At 44.3% G+C, this 24,700-nt stretch overlaps 1 protein-coding gene across 7 annotated transcripts in view; it reads right to left on the bottom strand.

Moving 5' to 3' along the window:
• Positions 1 to 24,700, bottom strand: part of LOC116056993 (scavenger receptor cysteine-rich type 1 protein M160-like) — a 1,012,348-nt gene that overhangs the window by 905,348 nt on the left and 82,300 nt on the right. For 5 of the 7 annotated variants that reach the window (XM_035999020.1, XM_035999023.1, XM_035999025.1 and 2 more), the window contains exons 5-9: positions 13,123 to 13,437; positions 12,736 to 13,029; positions 9,805 to 10,119; positions 9,418 to 9,711; positions 3,707 to 4,021 (exon numbers count right to left, since the gene is read on the bottom strand). In XM_035999020.1, coding sequence (XP_035854913.1) covers positions 3,707 to 4,021; positions 9,418 to 9,711; positions 9,805 to 10,119; positions 12,736 to 13,029; positions 13,123 to 13,437 — 1,533 coding nt within the window. The remainder of the gene's footprint in view (positions 1 to 3,706; positions 4,022 to 9,417; positions 9,712 to 9,804; positions 10,120 to 12,735; positions 13,030 to 13,122; positions 13,438 to 24,700) is intronic. The other 2 variants (XM_035999021.1, XM_035999024.1) reach the window with 2 other exon arrangements.

Consider the following 24,700-nt stretch of genomic DNA (forward strand, 5'->3'; position numbering starts at 1 on the left):
GCAACATTAGCTCATTGTCCAGTAGCTTCTAGCTTTCAGACAAATGCGGTGCAAAATATGATCAGCAACTACAAGGTAAAAGCTACCAGCTAATGAGCTACCACAGGCAGTATGATATGCGGTAAACTGCAAGTGAGAAAGGTTAAATAGTACTGTAAACACACAAGCTACAAGGCTACAACCAACATATGAAAAGTCATAATACCTCCATTGATAAACACCCACTAACACAGTAAAGGTAGGTGTAAGTGTGTTAAATGGTCAACAGTTGTCAGTTAAGACCATGATGAAGAAACTACACCACTACACAGTTACATGAAGTACCTTCATGTTACAGTATGCTCAAATATACTTGTGATACAATTCTAATCTTAGCAGGACAGGTTGGATAACTACCAGACTAACCTAATCTTACCAGGACAGGTTGGATAACTACTGGACTAACCTAATCTTACCAGGACAGGTTGGATAACTACCGGACTAACCTAAAGCTTTCTCCTTCTGTCTGCAGTCTTGAAGCAACCCCATCATCAGCAGCTGTGTCTGATCGCCGCTTCATGTTGAATATACTTGTGTACAGTATATAGTAATGTTTGAATAAATGTTATAATAAAGATACACATTTCGTTAATGTCTTTTTAGAGCTTCTATACCTTACAAGTTATTAAAACAGGTACCATCTGAATCTAATTATTCAGTCAGAAATAGACATTGAAAAACAGTTTATATTATATACACCATAACTATATATATATATATATATATATATATATATATATATATATATATATATAGTTTATATTATATACACACCCAAAAACGTAATGACACAGACAAACCAGTTAATTTAATGCATTTATTTTCAGAATGCCAATCTCTAATAGGCTATAGCAAATAATCTATTCAACGTCTGTCTTTGGCCTCTGTCTCCCTGCTTGTCTTTGGTGTTCCCATCATCAGTGACCGCCTTCGTTTGTCCCTGTTTAAAAGACAGCAAACACAAGAAAAAGATGTTTACCGTTATGAATGTTATAACGTAACGTTATATGCAACGTTATACTTTTTACATGGGAAACTACTGATTTAACGTTGCTAGTGAAGTTAACAAGGTGCAGCGTTAGCTCCCATCCTGCAGTTACAACTGATAAAAACATATATTTCTAAATCTCTGCTAACGTTACCCATATAGTGTAATAACATATAAAAGAGATTGAAATGCCACCGGATTTTGAACTTTAAAAACACAAATGACACAAAAAGACAGCAACCTAGCTAGCTAACAGTCTAATGTTAAATGCTAGGTTCGGTTAGCTAACGTTAGCTCGGGGTGTATCTACCTAATTACTATAGCAGTTAGTACCAGCATTAAAGCGTTTAGCTTTACATTGATGTAACACATTAACGGTGATAACATGTATTACAAACACTAAAGATACTTACAGTTAAATGATTATTTCGTCGTCAGCGATGCCGCTTCAACCCCCCGCTTAGGTCCGCCATTTAATTTTTTTTAACGAGCCGGCAAAGCCGCGCACATAGGATTGTGGGTAATATGGGAGCGCGAAGGATACACATATGCATCCTTTGCTGTCTATGGGAAAATCTCCAAACGAAGGACTCAGTCCTTGGTGGAATTCGGAGGATCCTCGACATTGGAACAGTCCTTCGACGGACGTTGATGACGTAGCATCCTCGAAATTCTGGCTTCGAAGGATCCTTCCTTGACATTGAGAAACACCTAAGGTCTTTTAAACCCTACAAACCAAACCCTGTATGACAGTTGGACACCCGTTCCCTAACCCCTAACTTTTTAACCGTTAACCATTGGTATAAATGTCATGGACAGCTGTTCTGGGAGTGTTTGTTTTGTCTCTTTTCCCTCTCCCCCCTTTTCTTTTCCCTGCTTGTGTGTCTGTCTGGCCGGAGGAGCGGAATCTAGGTCAAGGGGCGTGGCCGGGCGAGCGACCTACCTGCACGGCTGCTGGCTATTCTTCATCACCGCCGCTCAGCTGTGACAGATTCTCTTAATTACGGCTGCAGCTTTTTATCCCGGTTGGAATCTGCATTCGGCGCCAGATCGTTTCGTTTACCATAGTGGTAACTTGGCTCTCAGCTATTCCTCGTTATATTCTAGTGAGTGTTTGTTCCTCGAGCTCAGTACTTATCTGTTCCCTCTGCTCTTACTTCAGACTGCATCTACCCCTGCTTGCCGTTTGCCGCTGTACTCCAGCCCTCGCCCCTCTGCCGTGCCACCATCTGCCTGGATTCCTGTGAGCTTTCGGACACGACATCCTTCTTCGTCCGCTGCAATCCTGACCTCATCACCAGCCCGGCAAGCTGACCTTCCTTCGTTGTTTCTGTTGTGATCATTTATTAAAGACACTAAAACTTTTCTCTTTGAGTTTGTGTTGTGTGCCTGTGTGTTCTGGGTCTTAGTCAAAGCCATAACAATAACCATACGTTTTAACTACAGAAATCTAAATAAGACCACTCAGAAGCTAACGAACTAGCAAGCTAGCCCACGCCAGACTCCCTTTTAGGAATACATGATTTTAAAACTTCAGCAGAATGTGACAGGCCACTCCGTGCAGTCATGGTTCTGGTTCTCTCAGGTATCCCTTCCATCCAGTGGGCACAACAAAACGGCGACTATTGATTCATTCTATTTATCCGTTTTTTCATTTTCAAATTTAAAAAAAAAGTAATATAAATACATTTTCAAGATGCGCGCACAGCTTCGTCCACTCGCCAAATCTGCCCCCACCTTGAAAGCAATGAATAATAAAGTAAAAAAAATTAAAAAAATAAATAGTTAAAATATATATATATATATATATATATATATATATATATATATATATATATATATATATATATATACTGGAATCCTGACACGCACGCTAGTCATATAACTATTACTCAGGAATCTCACACACACACATACACGCACAAATTATTCTAATCTTTGGGAAACACTGAAAAACAGGAACATATGGTCCAGGTTGAAAAACAGTAGTTACCCCTTAAAGTACAAAGAGAGAAATAATTAACTTCCTGGTAACATTCAAAAAATGTTCCAGGACAGAGAGAGGGGCTATGATTTAAAGGGAAACTTAATGTATAACAACCGTATGCCCCCACTACTCTGTAAGGATTTAGATTCTTCCTACTTTCTTTCAGACTAAATTATTTATTTAACAGTTTTTATTTATTTTTGTTTTTTACAGTGAAATACATTTCATCTTTTATTTTAAGATTTTGTTGTGTATTTTTGTATGTTGTTCGACATAAAAACAGTCATTCATGTCTTTGATGGGGTTACCTGAGCAGGTGAGATGAAGGAAGGAGGAAGAGGAATATGATGTTGCACACTCCCTCAGAGCAGATCCAGACTCAGCACAGTCAGACCAGATCCCCCACACAGATCTGTCTGAGGACTCTTCTCTCTCTACAGAAACAACAGAGCCACAGTCTAACTCTCTGCAGGCAGCAGCTGCTCTCTTCAGGCTCCAGTCAGAGTTATAGTAGTAACTCACTGGTCTCCATTCTCCGTTATGTTTCACCTCCAGTGTTCCTGCACAGTGACTGGCTCCTCCCACCAACCTGACAGACTCTGAACAGAAACCAGAGAGTCATCAGTAAAAGAACAAAGTGAGTTTCATTAGAACAGAAATGAACCAAATCAGAGCTGCAGCTCCTCTCCTACCTGAGCAGGTGAGTCCAACAGCTTTTCCAGGTGAGCAGGTGTTTCTATCTGAGCCTGAGCTTCTACAGTCCAGGAGAGCAGACTCATGGCCTCCACACTGGAACTCTTTGGTCCTCATTTGAGGCTCCACTTCTCCATAGAGCGCCCCCTGGAGGACTGAAGGAGCCCCACAGCCAAGCTCCCTACAGACCACCTCTGCATCCTGCTGGTCAAAGTCATCTTCACACACTGAAGACCAGCGCTGGATAGACTGGTTAGTCTTCACCTCCAGTCTGCCTGAGCACAGACTGGTCCCATTCACCAGCCTGACAGAGTCTAGTGAGATGATAGAAGATGCAATAGAGAGAGAGAAAAGACACCAGACATCATTAACAACAGAACTCATCTTTATACCGTGGTCACACCGCCCGGGTAAAGTGTGAATTCGGAGACGTGACAACATACAAAGTCAATAGAAAAACGGAAATAGATGCAAAATCTTTGTCATTCAAGCCAGCGTCGTGTATTTCTGAGTTGAAATATTTGAACTGGAGAAAGAAATGTGTGAGACGCTGTGTCTTGAAAGTGTTTAGATCCTCCTGATGTCCTCACGTTGTTGAAGCAGAAATGGAGGAACAGATGATTGTAGCTGTCTGTAGCTCCTCATTATTTACAGACAGCAGATGCAAAAGGAGCTTTCTTTGGGAAGAGTGAAACTACCTATTAAGTTCTGAAATAATGTGTCTGTTGTGTTGATGGAGCAGCTACAATGTTAGCATAGCTCTGATCCATCCAAACTCCATTCAGAAAACAAACATTTTAAAAGTTGTTTGCTTGTCGTCTTGCAGACAGACCTGATGAAGAATGGATTCATACTTTTTACAAATCTGCATCATTAACTTGTTATTTCGACTCACATTTTATTTGTTTATTACTATTACAAAACAGGGAAGTCTGAACCTCAGGTAGTGCTGGAAGTGGCAGTCATCAATTACACCCTGGCCCCTGAAGACTGTAGTTTTTGGTCTAGATGTCCTTGTTGGTGATTTATACGGTAGAAAGTGATGCTATACTCCATTACAGTCAGTCTTCAGCTGTAATGACAGACAGGAAGCCTGAATTTTTGACGCTTGAACAGGATGCTGTGTGTTGATGTCAACATGTGTATCAGGTGTGATCTAGCATCTACCGATGATCTGGACCACACGGGATCTTTAAAAGAATTAAAAAATCAAAGACAGACAGGCAGGCAGGCAGACAGGCAGAGAGAGAGACAGACAGACAGACAGACAGAGCGATAGACAGACAGACACACAGACACACGGAGAGACAAACAGACACACAGTCAGACAGAGAAAGGCAGACAGACAGACAGACAGACAGACAGACAGACAGACAGACAGACAGGCAGAGAGACAGACAGACAGACACAGAAGCTTCCAGAAACAAGTCCACTTCTCTACACTTTATGATGTCATTGTCCTGGATAACTTTACAGTTCAGTCCAATGGAAACCACTGACTGTCACTGGGACAGAGGAAGGAGCACACACACGAGTATATAATGTAGGTCATTGTCAGCACACTAATGTATTATTCTTCAATTCTGTCTGCAATGTCCCCCATTGGGACAAATGTACATCGTCAATTTGGTCCACTAAAAGTTCTGTTGTTGCCACTGACAGACTCAGATTATTATTCTAAGTGTCTGATAACATTATGGAAAGGATCCCTACAGAGATAGACCTTTAAAACCTCTTTAAGACCTTTCTGTTAAACCAGAAACAGCTCCGAGGTCGCTAACACTAAACCCATCAGACTCCATTTAGAAAAACAGTACTTTTAGCATGTATAGAGTCAGACTATTTTCACATGTAAATCTGTAAACTATGTGTTTATTTCAACCGAAACTAGAGTTGTGATGGTTGGAAAAGTGGAAAGACAACCCAAAACGGGTTTTCATAGCTTTATTTTGTTTCTCTCGACTTTAGTATTTCACCTGGAGTATTTCACCATAAACTGTAAGCCTTTTTACTCACCCCGTGAGTTCCATTCATTCATTCTGGTCGGTGTTTAAATCTCACCGCAGGCCAACGTGCAGGACGCGCAGCGCATGCTTGCCGACCAGATACTGTGTGTGGAGCGGACCAACCCGGACTCCCTAGTTATTATCCTTGGTGACTTTAATAAAGGGAACCTCACTCATGAACTCCCTAAATACAGACAACATATTAAATGCCCGACCAGAGAGGAGAACATTCTTTATCACTGTTACACCACAGTCAGGGATGCTTATCACGCCGTCCCCCATGCTGCACTGGGCCTCTCTGACCACGTCATGGTCCACCTGATCCCCGCCTACAGGCAGAAACTAAAGCTAAAGCTAAACTAAAGCGAAACTAAAGCTCTGCAAACCTGTGGCGAGGACATCAAGGAAGTGGACCAGTGTAGCTGTGGAGGATCTCCAGTCGTGTTTGGATTGTACTGACTGGGATGTGTTCAGGACTGCTCCCAACAGTCTGGATGAGTACACAGAAGCTGTGACGTCATACATCAGCTTCTGTGAGGACTGCTGTGTTCCATCATGCACCAGGGTGAGTTACAACAATGACAAACCCTGGTTCATAGCCAAACTCAGAAGGTTAAGGCTGGCTAAGGAAGACTCGTTCAGGAGTGGGGACAAAGACAGATTTATAGAGTCGAAGTACAAGTTTAACAAGGCAGTGAAGGAGGCTAAACGACGGTACTCTGAGAAGCTCCAACGCCAGTTCTCAGCTAATGACTCTGCGACTGTCTGGAAAGGACTCAGGCAGATCACCAACTACAAGCCTAAAACCCCCCACTCCTTCAATGACCGACACCTAGCCAACGACCTGAACGAGTACTATTGTCGATTTGAAAGACAAAAGGACAGTCCTGACACCATCCCCAACGACACCTCCCTACAGCTACAGCCACTGTGCATCACCTCCACCTCCCCCACCTCAGTAGGGGCCTGGGCCCCCCCACCAATGCCCTCCTTAAAGGTTCCCTCCACCTCCACCCCCCTCCCACCTCAGTGACGACTCTCTCCATTCACGAGAGGGACGTCAACAGACTCTTTAGGAGACAGAATCCCAGGAAAGCTGCTGGACCGGATGCTGTCTCCCCATCCAGCTTGAAGCACTGCGCTGACCAGCTGTCTCCAGTGTTCACAGACATTTTTAACACCTCACTGGAGACATGTCACGTGCCAGCCTGCTTCAAGACCTCAACCATAATCCCTGTCCCCAAGAAGCCAAGGACCACAGGACTTAATGACTTCAGACCCGTCGCCCTGACCTCTGTGGTTATGAAGTCCTTTGAGCGCCTTGTGCTTTCACACCTCAAAGCCATCACAACCCCCTCCTGGACCCCCTGCAGTTTGCCTACAGAGCCAATAGGTCTGTAGACGATGCAGTCAATTTGGCCCTCCACTACATCCTCCGGCACCTGGACTCCGCGGGAACCTACGCCAGGATCCTGTTTGTGGACTTCAGCTCTGCCTTCAACACCATCATCCCAGCTCTGCTTCAGGAGAAATTTTCCCAGATTGGTGTGCCTGACTCCACCTACAGGTGGATCACTGACTTCCTGTCTGACAGGATGCAGCATGTGAAGCTGGGGAAACACGTCTCCGACTCACAGACCATCAGCACCGGATCCCCCCTGGGCTGTGTTCTTTCTCCTCTGCTCTTCTCCCTGTACACCAACAGCTGCACCTCCAGTCACCAGTCCATCAAGCTTCTGAAGTTTGCGGACGACACCTACCTCATCGGACTCATCTCTGATGGAGATGAGTCCGCCTACAGGTGGGAGGCTGACCACCTGGTGACCTGGTGCAAGCAAAACAACCTAGAGCTCAACGCTCTAAAGACAGTGGAGATGGTTGTGGACTTCAGAAAGAACCCAGCCTCACCTGCCCCCATCACCCTCTGTGGCTCCACAATTGACACTGTGGAGTCTTTCCTCTTCCTGGGAACTACCATCTCCAAGGACCTCAAGTGGGAGCTGAACATCAGCTCCCTCGTGAAGAAAGCACAACAGAGGATGTACTTCCTGCGGCAGCTGAAGAAATTCAACCTGCCAAAGACAATGATGGTGCACTTCTACACAGCCATCATTGAGTCCATCCTCACATCCTCCATCACCATCTGGTACGCTGCTGCCACTGCCAAGGACAAGGGCAGGCTGCAGCGTGTCATTCGGTCAGCTGAGAAGGTGATTGGCTGCAATCTGCCGCCGCTCCAGGACCTATACGCCACCAGGACTCTGAAGCGTGCTGGAAAGATTGTGGCTGACCCCTCCCACCCCGGACACAAGCTCTTTAAGCCACTCCCCTGTGGCAGGAGGCTGAGGTCCATCAGGACCAAAACCTCACGCCACATAAACAGTTTTTTCCCCTCCGCCACTAGCCTTCTAAACAAGGCTCGGAACCCATCCTGACTCTCTCCACACCCCACTGTAAATACTCTGTACCTACTGTACCTACTCTGTACCTACTCTGCTGTAGCGTTCCTTTTTACTACTGTTTAGCTTATTTTACTATTTATTTAATTTAATTTTATCGTTATTAATACATACTGTGTGTATATGTTTATACTTTTATTGTTTATATCTTTTTATCCTTCTTATATTTGTATGTGTGACATGCTCCAACAACACCATGACAAATTCCTTGTATGTGCAATGTACTTGGCAATAAAGCCCTTTCTGATTCTGATTCTGATTAAAAGCAGTGTATTTTAAAATGATAAAATTACTGTTTATTTACATGGAGTCTGGTGGGTTTATAGAATGCAATTTTGATAATGTTTTATGTGAAAAAAAAGGATCATACTCATTATCATTAATCCTTTCCATAATGTTGTCAGACACTTAGAATATTAATCTGAGTCTGTCAGCGGTAAAAACAGAACTTTTGTGAAGGTAAATACAAGCTGAACAGTTGTCCTATTAACTAACATTGTAGCTTGTTTTTCTGCTGCTGACTGCAGAGATCTCTCTTAATACTGGACCAATGTCAAAGATTGTTGTTCCCATCAGTCACTTAGACACAAAAACAGTGTTTCCAAACATAGACTAATTCGTGGGGTGCACCACAGAATCAACACCGGCCGCCACATATTGCCTTTCATTATTCTTTTTTTTTTTTAAATGCTATTTAAAAGACGCAGCGTATTCGTTCAGCTGCATTTCCTTTCCTTGGTCTCCCTCCATCTCTCTGTCACACACACACACGCACACACACACACACACACACACACACACACACAAATTATTAATGAAGGAATTATTGTGAACCCTCCCGGTCAGACTCAGGGCAACCCCCCCCCCCCCCGCCACCACAAATTGAAAAACAGGAACATATGGTCCAGGTTGAAAAACGGTAGTTACCCTTTAAAGTACAAAGAGAGAAATAATTAACTTCCTGGTAACATTCAAAAAATGCTCCAGGGCAGAGAGGGGGGGGGGGCTATGATTTAAAGGGAAACTTAATGTATAACAACCGTATGCCCCCACTACTCTGTAAGGATTTAGATTCTTCCTACTTTCTTTCAGACTAAATTATTTATTTAACAGATTTTATTTATTTTTATTTTTTACAGTAAAATACATTTCGTCTTTTATTTAAGTTTTTGTTGTGTATTTTTGTATGTTATTCGAAATAAAAGCATTCATTCATTCATTCATTCATGTCTTTGATGGGGTTACCTGAGCAGGTGAGATGAAGGAAGGAGGAAGAGGAAGCTGATTCAGCACACTCCCTCAGAGCAGATCCAGACTCAACACAGACAGAGCTGATAAACCACACAGATCTGTCTGAGGACTCTTCTCTCTCTACAGAAACAGCAGAGCCACAGTCTGACTCTCTGCAGGCAGCAGCTGCTCTCTTCAGGCTCCAGACAGAGAAATAGTAACTCACTGGTCTCCATTCTCCGTTATGTTTCACCTCCAGTGTTCCTGCACAGCGACTGGCTCCTCCCACCAACCTGACAGCATCAGGCTCTGAACAGAAACCAGAGAGTCATCAGCAAAAGAACAAAGTGAGTTTCATTAGAACAGAAATGAACCAAATCAGAGCTGCAGCTCCTCTCCTACCTGAGCAGGTGAGTCCAACAGCTTTTCCAGGTGAGCAGGTGTTTCTATCTGAGCCTGAGCTTCTACAGTCCAGGAGAGCAGACTCATGGCCTCCACACTGGAACTCTTTGGTCCTCACTTGAGGCTCCACTTCTCCATAGAGCGCCCCCTGGAGGACTGAAGGAGCCCCACAGCCAAGCTCCCTACAGACCACCTCTGCATCCTGCTGGTCAAAGTCATCTTCACACACTGAAGACCAGCGCTGGATAGACTGGTTAGTCTTCACCTCCAGTCTGCCTGAGCACAGACTGGTCCCATTCACCAGCCTGACAGAGTCTGGAGAGATGATAGAAGATGCAATAGAGACAGAGAAAAGACACCAGACATCATTAACAACAGAACTCGTTTTTATACCGTGGTCACACCGCCCGGGTAAAGTGTGAATTCGGAGACGTGACAACATACAAAGTCAATAGAAATACGGAAATAGACACAAAATCTTTGTCATTCAAGCCGGTGTCGTGTATTTGTGAGTTGAAATATTTGAACTGGAGTAAGAAATGTGTGTGACGCTGTGTCTTGAAAGTGTTTAGATCCTCCTGATGTCCTCACGTTGTTGAAGCAGAAATGGAGGAACAGATGATTGTAGCTGTCTGTAGCTCCTCATTATTTACAGACAGCAGATGCAAAAGGAGCTTTCTTTGGGAAGAGTGAAACTACCTATTAAGTTCTGAAATAATGTGTCTGTTGTGTTGATGGAGCAGCTACAATGTTAGCATAGCTCTGATCCATCCAAACTCCATTCAGAAAACAAAAATTTTAAAAGTTGTTTGCTTGTCGTCTTGCAGACAGACCTGATGAAGAATGGATTCATACTTTTTACAAATCTGCATCATTAACTTGTTATTTCGACTCACATTTTATTTGTTTATTTCAATTACAAAAAAGGGAAATCTGAACCTCAGGTAGTGCTGGAAGTGGCAGTCATCAACTACACCCTGGCCCCTGAAGACTGTAGTTTTTGGTCTAGATGTCGTTGTTGGTGATTTATACGGTAGAAAGTGACGCTATACTCCATTACAGTCAGTCTTCAGCTGTAATGACAGACAGGAAGCCTGAAGTGTTGACGCCTGAACAGGATGCTGTGTGTTGATGACAACATGTCTATCAGGTGTGATCTAGCATCTACCGATGATCTGGACCACACGGGATCTTTAAAAGAATTAAAAAATCAAAGACAGACAGGCAGGCAGGCAGACAGGCAGAGAGAGAGACAGACAGACAGTCAGAGCGATAGACAGACAGACACACACACAGAGAGACAAACAGCCACAGAGTCAGACAGAGAAAGAGGCAGACAGAGAGACAGACAGAGAGAGACAGACAGACAGACAGAGAGACAGTCAGACACAGAAAGAGGCAGACAGAGAGACAGACAGACAGACAGAGAGACAAACAGACAGACAGACAGGCAGAGAGACAGACAGACAGTTTGAAGCTTCCAGAAACAAGTCCACTTCTCTACACTTTATGATGTCATTGTCCTGGATAACTTTACAGTTCAGTCCAATGGAAACCACTGACTGTCACTGGGACAGAGGAAGGAGCACACACGCGATTATATAATGTAGGTCATTGTCAGCACACTAATGTATTATTCTTCAGTTCTGTCTGCAATGTCTCCCATTGGGACAAATGTGCATCGTCAATTTGGTCCACTAAAAGTTCTGTTTTTTCCACTGACAGACTCAGATTATTATTCTAAGTATCTGACAACATTATGGAAAGGATCCCTACAGAGATAGACCTTTAAAACCTCTTTAACACCTTTCTGTTAAACCAGAAACAGCTCCGAGGTTACTAACACTAAACCCACCAGACTCCATTTAGAAAAACAGTACTTTTAGCGTGTATAGAGTCAGACTATTTTCACATGAAAATCGGTAAACTATGTGTTTATTTCAACCGAAACTAGAGTTATGATGGTTGGAAAAGTGGAAAGACGACCCAAAATGGGTTTTCATAGCTTTATTTTGTTTCTCTCGACTTTAAAAGCAGTGTATTTTACGATGATAAAATTACTGTTTATTTACATGGAGTCTGGTGGGTTTATAGAACGCAATTTTGATGTTTTATGTGTAAAAAAATGATCATACTCATTATCATTAATCCTTTCCATAATGTTGTCAGACACTTAGAATATTAATCTGAGTCTGTCAGCGGTAAAAACAGAACTTTTGTGAAGGTAAATACACGCTGAACAGTTGTCCTATTAACTAACATTGTAGCTTGTTTCTCTGCTGCTGACTGCAGAGATCTCTCTTAATACTGGACCAATATCAAAGATTGATGTTCCCATCAGTCACTTAGTCACAAAAACAGTGTTTCCAAACATAGACTAATTTTTGGGGGTGCACCACAGAATCAACACCGGCCTCCACATATTGAGTTTCATTATTCACACACACACACACACACACACACACACACACACACACGCACAAATTATTAATGAAGGAATTATTGTGAACCCCCCCGGTCAGACACAGGGCGCCCCCCCCCCCCCCCGCCACCACAAATTGCTTTCTAATCTTTGGGAAACACTGAAAAACAGGAACATATGGTCCAGGTTGAAAAACGGTAGTTACCCTTTAAAGTACAAAGAGAGAAATAATTAACTTCCTGGTAACATTCAAAAAATGCTCCAGGACAGAGAGGGGGGTGCTATGATTTAAACGGAAACTTAATGTATAACAACCGTATGCCCCCACTACTCTGTAAGGATTTAGATTCTTCCTACTTTCTTTCAGACTAAATTCTTTATTTAACAGATTTTATTTATTTTTATTTTTTTACAGTAAAATACATTTCGTCTTTTATTTAAGTTTTTGTTCTGTATTTTTGTATGTTGTTCGAAATAAAAGCATTCATTCATGTCTTTGATGGGGTTACCTGAGCAGGTGAGATGAAGGAAGGAGGAAGAGTAATCTGATTCAGCACACTCCCTCAGAGCAAATCTAGACTCAACACAGTCAGACCTGATCCTCCACACAGATCTGCGTGAGGACTCTTCTCTCTCTACTACAGAAACAGCAGAGCCACAGTCTAACTCTCTGCAGGCAGCAGCTGCTGTCTTCAGGGTCGAGACAGGGTAACCAATCACTTGTCTCCATTCTCCGTTATGTTTCACCTCCAGTGTTCCTGCACAGCGACTGGCTCCTCCCACCAACCTGACAGCATCAGGCTCTGAACAGAAACCAGAGAGTCATCAGCAAAAGAACAAAGTGAGTTTCATTAGAACAGAAATGAACCAAATCAGAGCTGCAGCTCCTCTCCTACCTGAGCAGGTGAGTCCAACAGCTTTTCCAGGTGAGCAGGTGTTTCTATCTGAGCCTGAGCTTCTACAGTCCAGGAGAGCAGACTCATGGCCTCCACACTGGAACTCTTTAGTCCTCATTGGAGGCTCCACTTCTCCATAGAGCGCCCCCTGGAGGACTGAAGGAGCCCCACAGCCAAGCTCCCTACAGACCACCTCTGCATCCTGCTGGTCAAAGTCATCTTCACACACTGAAGACCAGCGCTGGATAGACTGGTTAGTCTTCACCTCCAGTCTGCCTGAGCACAGACTGGTCCCATTCACCAGCCTGACAGAGTCTGGAGAGATGATAGAAGATACAATAGAGAGAGAAAAGACACCAGACATCATTAACAACAGAACTCATCTTTATACCGTGGTCACACCGCCCGGGTAAAGTGTGAATTCGGCGAAGTGACAACATACAAAGTCAATAGAAATACGGAAATAGACACAAAATCTTTGTCATTTAAGCCGGCGCCGTGTATTTGTGAGTTGAAATATTTGAACTGTCTTGAAAGTGTTTAGATCCTCCTGATGTCTGTCACATAGTACGTCGATGTTTAAACTGTCGTACAGAAAACAGGAGTGTTCAGACAGCGGAGGTAATCAGACTCTCTCTCTCTCTCTATCTGTCTCTCTCTCTCTCTTTCTCTCTCTCTCTCTAAGTCTCTCTCTCTCTCTGTCTCTCTCTCTCTGTCTCTCCCTCTCTCTTTCTCTCTCTCTGTGTCTCTTTCTCTGTCTCTCTCTCTCTCTCTCTCTCCCTCTCTCTCTGTCTCTCTCTCTCTCTGAGTGGATGTGTGAGTGTGAGTGCTGAGTGAGTCTACGGAGCGTGTGAGTTTCTATCTTTGTTTTTCTGTTTATTTGTGGTTTTGTATGTGATTATTTTGTTGTGTAGTTGTTAGTTATTAGTTGGTGGAGGGTTTTGTTCGGATAGTTCTGTTGTCAGCCGGGCATTATGCCCGTGTTTGGCGGCCATGCGGTGCTGGAGAAGCTGACACGCCGACATGCGGTGAGGATTTCCTCGCAGGTCGGCTGTTCAGTGGAGGAGGCAAGCTATGCTGTCGGGGAGGTTGTGGGCTTTGATAGTGTGAAGTCTGCCTCTCGTATGAACAAGGCAGTGGTGATTTTCCTGGATGATGTGGCGAAGGTTGAGACTGTGGTGGAGAAAGGAGTTGTAATCCGGGATACTTTTACCCCGGTTCTCCCGCTGGTGAGCCCAGCTAAAAGAATAACGATTTCAAACGCACCTCCGTTCATTAAAAATGAGGATTTGGCCAAAGAGCTGTCGCGGTACGGCCAGCTGATGTCTCCCATTAAAATGGTTCTGCTCGGTTGTAAATCACCGAAGCTCAAACACGTAGTGTGTCACAGACGACAAGCCTTCATTATTTTAAAAGACAACACGGCTGATTTAAATTTAACGTTCAGTTTTAAAGTTGAAGGCTTCAGTTATGTTGTTTTTGTGACTTCTGATACTATGAAGTGTTTTGGATGCGGGGAGGAGGGTCATTTGGTCCGTTCCTGTCCGCGCCAGCCGGCCCCCGAGCCTGCGGGGCCGGGCGGTTCGGATGAGCCAGCTCCCGGTCACGAGGGGACGGGAGTTTCGGCCGAGACGGCTCCCGGTCCCGCTGAACCGGCTCCGGGTCCGGCTGGGCCGGGCGGTTCGGCCAATCGGGCCGCGGAGCCTCCGGGGGGCTTAGAGCCTCCGGGGGGCTCAGACTCAGATGTTGCGCCACCTGCAGCTGACTCAGACTCAGCAGGTGCGCAATAGTGTAACAGAGAAAGACACGCAGGAAAAGGAGAAAAATGTTGTACAACATGAGTGTAGAAATAACACTGTTAATGAAGGAAACACCCAGTCTAATGAGAAAGCAGAAAATAACAAACAGACAGGGAAAGAGAAAGGCAGTGCTAAAGGAAAAAGCTGCAGTCAGAATGTTATTAATGTGGCTGATGATGCTCTGGCTGTAAATCTGTCCGAAAAGATGGATGTAACTATAAGATCCAGTAAAAGAAAAAGCAGTTCTAACAAAGAGCCGAATGATGCTAAAGCTAAAAAGCTGCTGGAGGATTTGTGTGATGATGATGATGATGATGATGATGATGATGATGATGATGATGATGATTGTGAGTGGACAGCATCCCAGGCAGAGAAGTTAACTCTTTATCCTTTGGAAAAAATCAAGAAGTTCTTGCAGGACACTAAAGGGATCAGGGCGGTTAAGACGGAGCAGTTCTTCCCTGATCTGAGAGGGTTTATCAGGTCTGTGGCCTGGCTGAGGAAAGAGACAGAAGGGTTCACTATCCAAGAGGTTTACCGCCTCAAGAAACTGGTGACTAAAGCCAGAGCTCAACTTATTGAAGATGATGACTAGTTTTAATATGTTTCTCCACATACTTGTGTGTTTTTTTGTTTTTGCTCTCTTCTTTTTAATGGCGGATTTAAACATTGGATCCTTAAACATTAATGGAGCAAGAAGTGATGTAAAAAGAGCTTCTCTTTTTAAACTGATGGACTTCAAACATCTAGATGTTATCTTTGTGCAGGAGACTCCCAGTGATGTGGAGAATGAGAGTGAGTGGAGGAAGCAGTGGCCTGGGGGGGTTATTCTCAGCCATAAGGCCTCCAACAGTGGGGGGGTCGGGGTGCTCTTCTCTAAGGGCTTTCGTCCCAGCTCCTTTAGTGTGGAGGACATCATGTGTGGCCACATTATAAAAAATTAAGGTTCAGTATGAAAATGTAAAACTTATTTTTATAAATGTGTATGCTCCAGTTTCGGCCATTGAACGAATGACATGTTTAAATCTTTTGTGTGATGTCATTCAGGATTGTACTGATGATTTTTAGTTTTTGGGAGGTGACTTTAACTGCACAGAGAATCCCTCTTTAGACTGTAATCACCTGGAGCCTCATCCTGCTTCCTCGGCCAGACTCAGGCGTCTGATGGAGAGCTGTGAGCTGGAGGATGTGTGGAGAGGTTTTCACATGAACGCCAGGCGGTACACCTGGAGTCATTCCAGAGACAACATGTTGTCTTTGGCCAGGCTGGACCGCTTCTATTGTTTTAAACACCATTTTGGTATTTTTAAACAGTGTGGAATAACTCCTGTTGGTTTTACGGACCATTGTCTTGTCCAGTGTTCTGTCTATATTCAAAATGTAAAATTGCACAGCGCTTATTGGCACTTTAATACTGGACTTTTAAATGATAACTCTTTTAAAGAGGCGTTTAAGTGTGTGTGGGGTATACACCAGAGCCTAAAGTCCAGTTTTCCATCACTGCAGCAGTGGTGGGATATTGGAAAGGTTCAGGTGAAACTTTTTTGTCAGCAATATACTCGCAATGGCCCTCATTTATCATTCTTGCGTAGAAACGGGCGTATATGTTGGCGTAAGATTATGCTTACACTCCTCTCACCGCCTGATTTATGAAGCTGTGCGTACCTTTGAAATCCAGGTGTACGCAATACCTGCCCTTGATAAATGCCGCGGCTGAAAGCGATCGTCATTAGAATAACACGCCCCTATATATTCAAGTCTCCGCTTCCCCCACGCCCTCATATTACGCCATGGACACACGAAAGACGGCAAAGAAGAGAAACTTCTCCGATGTGGAGATCGAGACCATCACCAGGGAAGTGGAAAGAAACAAAATTGTTTTATTTGGGAGTTTAAAAAGTGGGATTAAAGGCGCCCACAAAAATAAAATATGGACCCAAATTACGAGTTCTGTTAATAGTGTGGGGGTTGAGAAGCGCACTCCAGCAGAGGTAAGAATGTTTTATTGCTTAATATAGACCAATAGTGATCAAGTTAAGCATGAGTTTTCTAGTTTATTGTAGGTGAAAAAAAAGTAGTCAGATATAAAGATCGCCACAAAGAAGCGCGTCTCTGCACTGAAGAGGAGCCAGAGTCAGACTGGGGGAGGCCCACCGGATCCAAGCCTCCAACTGACACCGAATGAGGCGCGGGTGGCAGCCCTCATCGGAAGGGCGTCTTTAGAAGGTATCACCGGTGGGGGAGATACCGACGACATTCATGGTAAGTAAACTTAAATTTGATAGACCAATAAAAAAAAGTCACACATAAGTCCATAGTTAACTCATTTTATTTAAATTTTGCTCTATTGTTTTGCAGATGATGGCACTGCAGGCCCCAGCGCCATCGAGGCATCTCCCCCTCAGCCCATCCAGGAGCCTGAGCAGGTGCAAGCCGAGGCCAGTCAACCAGCCTCCCGTGTGCCACGGCCAAGGGTCCTGACGGATGAGGTCCTGGAAAGACAGACAGAAATTTACTGACTACTGGTCGAAATTAACCAGTCATTACTGTCAATAAATACGACATTAAAGCAAATAAATGAAAACTTAAAAAAACAAAACAATGAAAACGAAGTCTGTTATTTTAACTTACCCTTAAAACCGCCGAACAAGGTCCCGTCTGAGCTGAACAGCTCCTAAAGCCGGTGGTGCTGCCCACTGCTCCACTGGCACTTCTGGGTCTGGGGCCAGCGCGTCAAATGGCACACGGTTTATCTCAGCCATGTTGTGATGTGGAGTACCATTCATTCACATTAATAATTGCATGACAATTTGTAATATTCTTATTATGATTTTTATTATTAATGACGCTTATTGTTATTTAGAAGACGAATGTCGTTATTATTAAGAATGTCATTTTTATTATTTTGTCAGTCTGAATTATTTTTTGGTCATTGAAAGCCTTTCATTACTGAACCCAGTCCGTGCGCACCTGCCGGGCCTAACCCTGAAACGTCAGGTAAAGCGCACAGGCTCGCAACTGAAGGAATACATATGCCTACAAATCAAATGCTTTGGTAAAGTCACACAAATTAATCATTGAAGTCCATGTTGCACAACAATAAACACTGAAGTTTATAATTACTATGTTGTTGGTTTTTTACAGTGGGTCATAATATATCATATCTTTTAGTTTGTCAGTGCGTTTTGTGGTGTTAGGAATTGTTTTTCTGCGCATTTCCGCACAAACTCAAAACGTGCGTACGTGTACACCACCTCCTGAGCTGGCGTAGGATTTGAGCGTGCCGTACGCCAACGTCCATATTGATAAATCTCAAAGTCACCGTGGTTTTGGGTGTACGCCAGGTGTACGCTGGAAATTTGGTGTACGCACTTTTGATAAATGAGGGCCAATGTCACCAAGCACATTACCAGGTCTCTTCAAGACCTAGAGATTGAAATAGTGGAATTACAGGATTTGGTGGATTCCACAGGAAATCAAGGGCATGTTGAAGCTCTTAAAGTCAAAAAGGCTGCTTTAGCCAACCTGTTGGGCATCACAGCACAGGGGGCTCTGGTCCGCTGCCGTTTCATGAACGCTTCCCAGATGGATGCCCCCTCGCAGTTTTTCTTTGGTCTGGAGCGAAAGAATGGTCAAAGAAAGATCATCCATTCCCTACGCTCTGCAGATGGAGGTACAATCACGGGAACGCCTGAGATCAGGAGATATGCCACCTTGTTCTATAAAGACCTGTTCAGAGAGGAGTATGTGGAAGACGTTGAGTCAGCTGCTTCTTTCTATGATGGCCTTCCTCAGGTGGGTGCTGACAACAACACGGTGCTGGAAGATCTACTGTCCCTGAATGAACTGTATGTTGCTCTGATGAGTCTGGGGAACGGTAAGGCACCGGGCATCGACGGGCTGCCTGTAGATTTTTACAAGACCTTCTGGCCCGTGATTGGAGGAGATCTGCTGGAGGTGTTCCAGGACAGTTTGAGCAGAGGACGTCTGCCGCTGAGCTGCAGAAGGGCGGTCATCACCCTGCTCCCGAAGAAAGGAGATTTACAGGACATAAAGAACTGGAGACCTGTTTCTCTGCTGTGTGGGGACTACAAGATCCTGTCCAAAGCTCTCGCTTCTCGGCTTCGGGAGGTGATGAGTGAAGTGGTTCATGTCGACTAGACCTACTGTGTGCCCGGCAGGTTAATGAGTGATAATATCACTCTAGTTCGGCATGTTTTGGACGTCTCTAGCTCACTGGGTATGGATACTGGTCTTATTTCCATAGACCAGGAAAAGGCTTTTGACCGGGTTGAACATCAGTATTTGTGGCAGACGCTCAGTGCTTTTGGCTTCAGCCCAGGTTTCATAGCTAAGATTCAGGTCCTGTACCGAGACATTGCGAGTATATTGAAGGTTAATGGTGGTTTGGCTGCACCTTTTAATGTGCAGAGAGGGGTACGGCAGGGATGCTCTCTGTCGGGGATGCTTTATTCCCTCGCTATTGAGCCTCTGCTCCATAAACTCAGGAATGATCTTTTAGGTGTGTATTTTCCTGGGTGTACTTCAGCTGTTAAACTTTCAGCTTATGCAGACGATGTCATGGTTGTTTTAAACAAGCAAACAGATATTGACGCTTTGGTAGAGAATGTGAGTGTTTCACATCTCTTCTGCTAAAGTTAACTGGGCTAAGAGTGAAGCTGTGATGGTGGGAGATCAGCTACAGAACAGTCTATCTCTCCCAGGAGGGCTCACCTGGAAGAAAGCAGGGCTGAAGTATTTGGGAGTGTTTCTGGGTGAGGAGTGTGTGATGCAAAAAAAACTGGGATAATGCTCTGGAGAAAATAGAAGGCCGATTAAAGAAATGGAAGTGGCTATTACCGAGCATGTCCTACAGAGGGAGGACTCTTGTTATTAACAATCTGCTGTCTTCTTCTCTGTGGCATAAACTGTCTTGTGTGGACCCTACTTCTAATTTACTTGCTAAGATTCAAGTTGTTTTAGTTAATTTTTTTTGGGATAAGCTGCACTGGATTCCCCAGTCTTTTCTGTTCCTTCCAAAGGAAGAAGGAGGACAAGGACTGGTTCATTTGGCCAGCAGGGGCGCTGCTTTCCGGCTGCAGTTCCTCCAGAGACTGCTCTATGGACCTAAGGACCTGGTCTGGAGATCTCTGGCCCACTGGGTGCTGAACAGTTTTAAGGGTTCTGGATTGACAGATTCTCTGTTCCTGATGGATGTAAGGAAGCTGAGTGTCCAGACTTTGCCTCCTTTCTATCGAGGCGTGTTCACCGTGTGGAAGCTGTTGGTTAAGGAGAGACGGCTGCAAGGTGACTCCTTACACTGGCTGCTGCAGGAACCGGTGGTGTACGGGGAACGGTTGGATTACCCCTGCGGGGCTGGTTCAGCCATCACGGACGCGTTCTGCAGAGCACGGGTGCTCACGCTGGGGACGGTGGTGGACATCACAGGACCAAAACTAGACAATGCTGCTGCTTTGGCAGCTGTTCTGGAAGTGAGATCAGTCAGGATCATCACCAAACTGTTGGACCACTGGAAGAACAAACTGTCTGGACATGAATCCATCATGTTGGAGGAATATACTGGTGGTCTGACCACATCTCGGCCTGATGATTCCATCCCTGTTTTATGTGTCCGTCCATGTCTGGATCACTATGTTGGACGTTTTTTAGATGTACAGCACTGCACTTTAGAGATGAAAGAGGCGAAAGGGAAGGGTTTTTATAAAATGATGGTGCTGTGTTTAAACAAGAGTAAGCTCCATGAACGGGTGGACACACCGTGGCGAGGACATCTGGGTTTGGAGGCTGATGTCCAACCTGCATGGAGGAGCTTATACAAACCACCGTTAACTAAAAGAGTAGCTGACCTCCAGTGGAGAGTGTTACACGGGATAGTGGCAGTCAACGCCTTTCTGTCTGTCATTAGTCCTGGGGTTAGGAACAAATGTCCTTATTGTGATGAGACAGAAACTGTGTTTCATTGTTATTGTGAGTGTGTGCGTCTGCCTCCGTTGTTCTTGTTGTTGGATAAAATGTTGAGTAAGGTAGGGGAGGTCTTCTCCAAACACATGTTCATCCTTGGTTTCAGGTATAGTAAAATTGCAAAATTTAAATGTCAGTTGTTAAACTTCATCCTGGGCCAATCGAAGATGGCCGTGTATTTGAGCAGGAAGAGGAAGGTGGATGACTCTGTTGATATTGCTGTAACTCTACTGTTCACTCGGATGGTGAAAGCCAGAATCAAGATTGATTTTAATGATTATAGAGAAATGAAGGATGTGGATCAGTTCAGTGTGACCTGGGTCCATGGTGATGTGTTGAGCTCTGTTGAAGGAGACCAGCTCCTTTTCTCTCAGGAGGTGATGTCATGTAGTTGAGTGTTTATGTCTGGATGGATTTATTGGTCTGTTAAAAGGAGATTATTTTGTAAATAACAGGAGGGAACATTGATCAAATAAAGTTCCTTTAAAAATCAAAAAATCTCTCTCGGTCTCTCTCTGTCTCTCTTTCTCTCTCTCTCTCTCTCTGTCTCTCTAAGTCTCTCTCTCTCTCTCTCTCTGTCACTCCCTCTCCCTCTCTCTCTCTGTCTCTCTCTCTCTCTCTCTCTCTCTCTCTGTCTATTTCTCTAACTCTCTCTCTCTCTCTCTCTCTCTCTGTCACTCCCTCTCCCTCTCACTCTCTGTCTCTCTCTCTCTCTGTCTATTTCTCTCTGTCTGTCTCTCTCTCTGTCTCTCTCTCTCTCTCTGTCTCTCTGTCTCTCTAAGTCTCTCTCTCTCTCTCTCTCTCTCTGTCACTCCCTCTCCCTCTCTCTCTCTCTCTCTCTCTCTCTCTCTCTCTCTCTCTCTCTCTCTCTCTCTGTCACTCCCTCTCCCTCTCTCTCTCTATCTCTCTCTCTCTCTGTCTATTTCTCTCTGTCTGTCTCTCTCTCTCTCTCTCTCTCTCCCTCTCTCTGTTCCTCTGTCTCTCTCTCTCTCTCTCTCTCTCTGTCTCTCTGTTCTCTCTACTCTCCTCTCTCTCTCGTCTCTCTCTATCTCTCTCTGTCTCTATGTCTCTCTAAGTCTCTCTCTCTCTTCTCTATCTCTCCTGTCTCCCTCTCCATCTCTCTCTCTCTCCTCTCTCTCTCTCTCTCTCTCTCTCTCTCTCTCTGTCACTCCCTCTCCCTCTCTCTCTCTATCTCTCTCTCTCTCTGTCTATTTCTCTCTGTCTGTCTCTCTCTCTCTCTCTCTCTCTCCCTCTCTCTGTTCCTCTGTCTCTCTCTCTCTCTGTCTCTCTGTCTCTCTAAGTCTCTCTCTCTCTCTCTGTCACTCTCTCTCTCTCTCTCTCTCTCTGTCTCTCTCTCTCTGTCTCTGTCACTCCCCCGCTCTCTCTCTCTCTCTCTCTCTCTCTCTCTCTGTCTCTCTCTGTCTCTGTCACTCCCTCTCTCTCTCTCTCTCTCTCTCTCTCTCTCTCTCTCTCTCTCTCTGTCTCTCTAAGTCTCTCTCTCTCTCTCTCTGTCACTCCCTCTCCCTCTCTCTCTGTCTCTCTCTCTCTCTGTCTATTTCTCTCTGTCTGTCTCTCTCTCTCCCTCTCTCTGTTCCTCTGTCTCTCTCTCTCTCTGTCTGTCTCTCTCTCTCCCTCTCTCTGTTCCTCTGTCTCTCTCTCTCTCTGTCACTCCCTCTCCCTCACACTTTTTGTATAATATAATTACTATATAATAGGCTACTAAACAGATCTGTTATTTTGGGATCCTAAGTGGTGTGAGTCCCTCAGGCTGTAGCAGGCAGATCCATATGTAGCTGTCAGTGGAGCTGCTGTCCCTTCTCCTAGGAGAACTACCAGCTTCTCTTCTGGTCTTAACTTTTTTTGGCTATTTTTCCAAGGTGTAATTCTCTTAGTGAAGATAGTTTTCCCGTGGAGGAGGAAGTGTATCTCTGTCTGACCCAGCTGGTGGTCACTGAGCCTGTATTTAGTCAGGATCCGTCTCTTCTTCGTATCTCTGACAGTGTGAAGATAATCTGTGAAATAATAATTTAGTCTACTTTGTTTGCTTTCTCCAATGTTCTAAATATTGGTCTTTGGAATGATTCATAATTAGTTTTGTTCTGTTGTGTTATGAACCAGTGCTGATGGGAGCCTTGTTAGTTATCTTCACCATCAGCTGACTGAGGGGACTGGTTCTGGTTAGTTATCTTCACCATCAGCTGACTGAGGGGACTGGTTCTGGTCAGTTATCTTCACCATCAGCTGACTGAGGGGACTGGTTCTGGTTAGTTATCTTCACCATCAGCTGACTGAGGGGACTGTTTTGTGGGGAAAGTAAGCTGGAGCAGCAGCAAGTATGGCCATCTCCACCTTGATGAAGGAGCCTCTGTCATGCTTTCTGTTATGGAGAAGTTGTGGCTTCAGAGCTCAGTTGTGACGGTCAATTCAATGAGAGAAACTGATATGCTGAGGACCTCGAAAGCTGAGGCCATCACAACTGCCAGTGTAAAACATAGTCTAGAGTCTAAGCACAGCTAAATACATATGGTGCTGGAATGGACAGTTAGACTTTAAAAAGCTGTGACATCTATTGTTGGTCTTGTTCTGTGTCCATACAACTGTCCAGCGTGGGTTTTGTCTGCAACTTTGTGCATGATACGCCAATGTTAATTCATTGAGTTACTGCAGTTGTAGGCCTTATATGCCTGCCATTTTATTAAATAATCAATTTTCATGAGCTTGAAATATTCTATATTATTATCACTAAGGGCCTGGGCATTTATTCTGCTTTTGAGCAATTTTTCCACAGTCACACAGACACACACACAGACACACACACAGACACCGACAGACACAGACACAGACACACAGACACACACACAAACACACACACACAGACACACACACAGACTCAGACCAAGGTTATAATCGTTAATGAAAACGAACAAAATAACGAAAACTAGGTGGGAAAAAACATTGTCGTTAACTGAAAAAAAAATAACTAAACTAAAACTGTAATGTTTGTTTCCAAAACTAACTAAAATAAAATAAAATTATCGAGTAAATGTCCTTAGTTTTCGTCTTTGTCGATCTTTCATAGAGCAAATAACGTTATATCTCTCCGACCGTGACATTTCCAGTAGTCATGTATAGTTTCCGACTGGGAACCCAGAAATCCCGACATTCCACGTCAACTTGAACACAACATGTCCGTGGCTCCGTGCCTCAGATGGGCATGGATTTATGGGTACAGGGTATGGATGTATGGGTACAGGATATGGATGTATGGGTACAGGGTATGGATGTATGGGTACAGGGCATGGATGTATGGGTACAGGGTATGAATGTATGGGTACAGGGTATGGATGTATGGGTACAGGGCGTGGATGTATGGGTACAGGGCATGGATGTATGGGTACAGGGCCAGCTGCAGCATGACAGAGAACACTACAGGAGGGCTTTCACCAGCGACCTGACAGCTGCTGGTTAGTAAATACGCAGGAACACCAAAAGCGGGAGGAAGTGTGGGTTAATATGTGGATTATTCTGGGATGTCTACACAACTGTGTGAGTCGATTGACTTCAAAAAGTTCGCCACTTTACTCAAACCAAAGTTGATGTCTGTCTTCTTTAGTCTGTTGGCCATTTAGGTTTTTCTCCTGGAACACGTCACTTGTACATTTTGCACATACTGCGTCTTGTGTAGACTGTTTACATATTTATGACCATATGTAGGCTACATTTTATGTACTGGTGTTATTGTTGAATACATTGTGAATACATATTTCTAAAATTGTATGATGTTTTTGTTGAGTTAT

Source organism: Sander lucioperca, chromosome 2, assembly GCF_008315115.2.
Source record: "Sander lucioperca isolate FBNREF2018 chromosome 2, SLUC_FBN_1.2, whole genome shotgun sequence".
Taxonomy (NCBI): Eukaryota; Metazoa; Chordata; class Actinopteri; order Perciformes; family Percidae; genus Sander; species Sander lucioperca.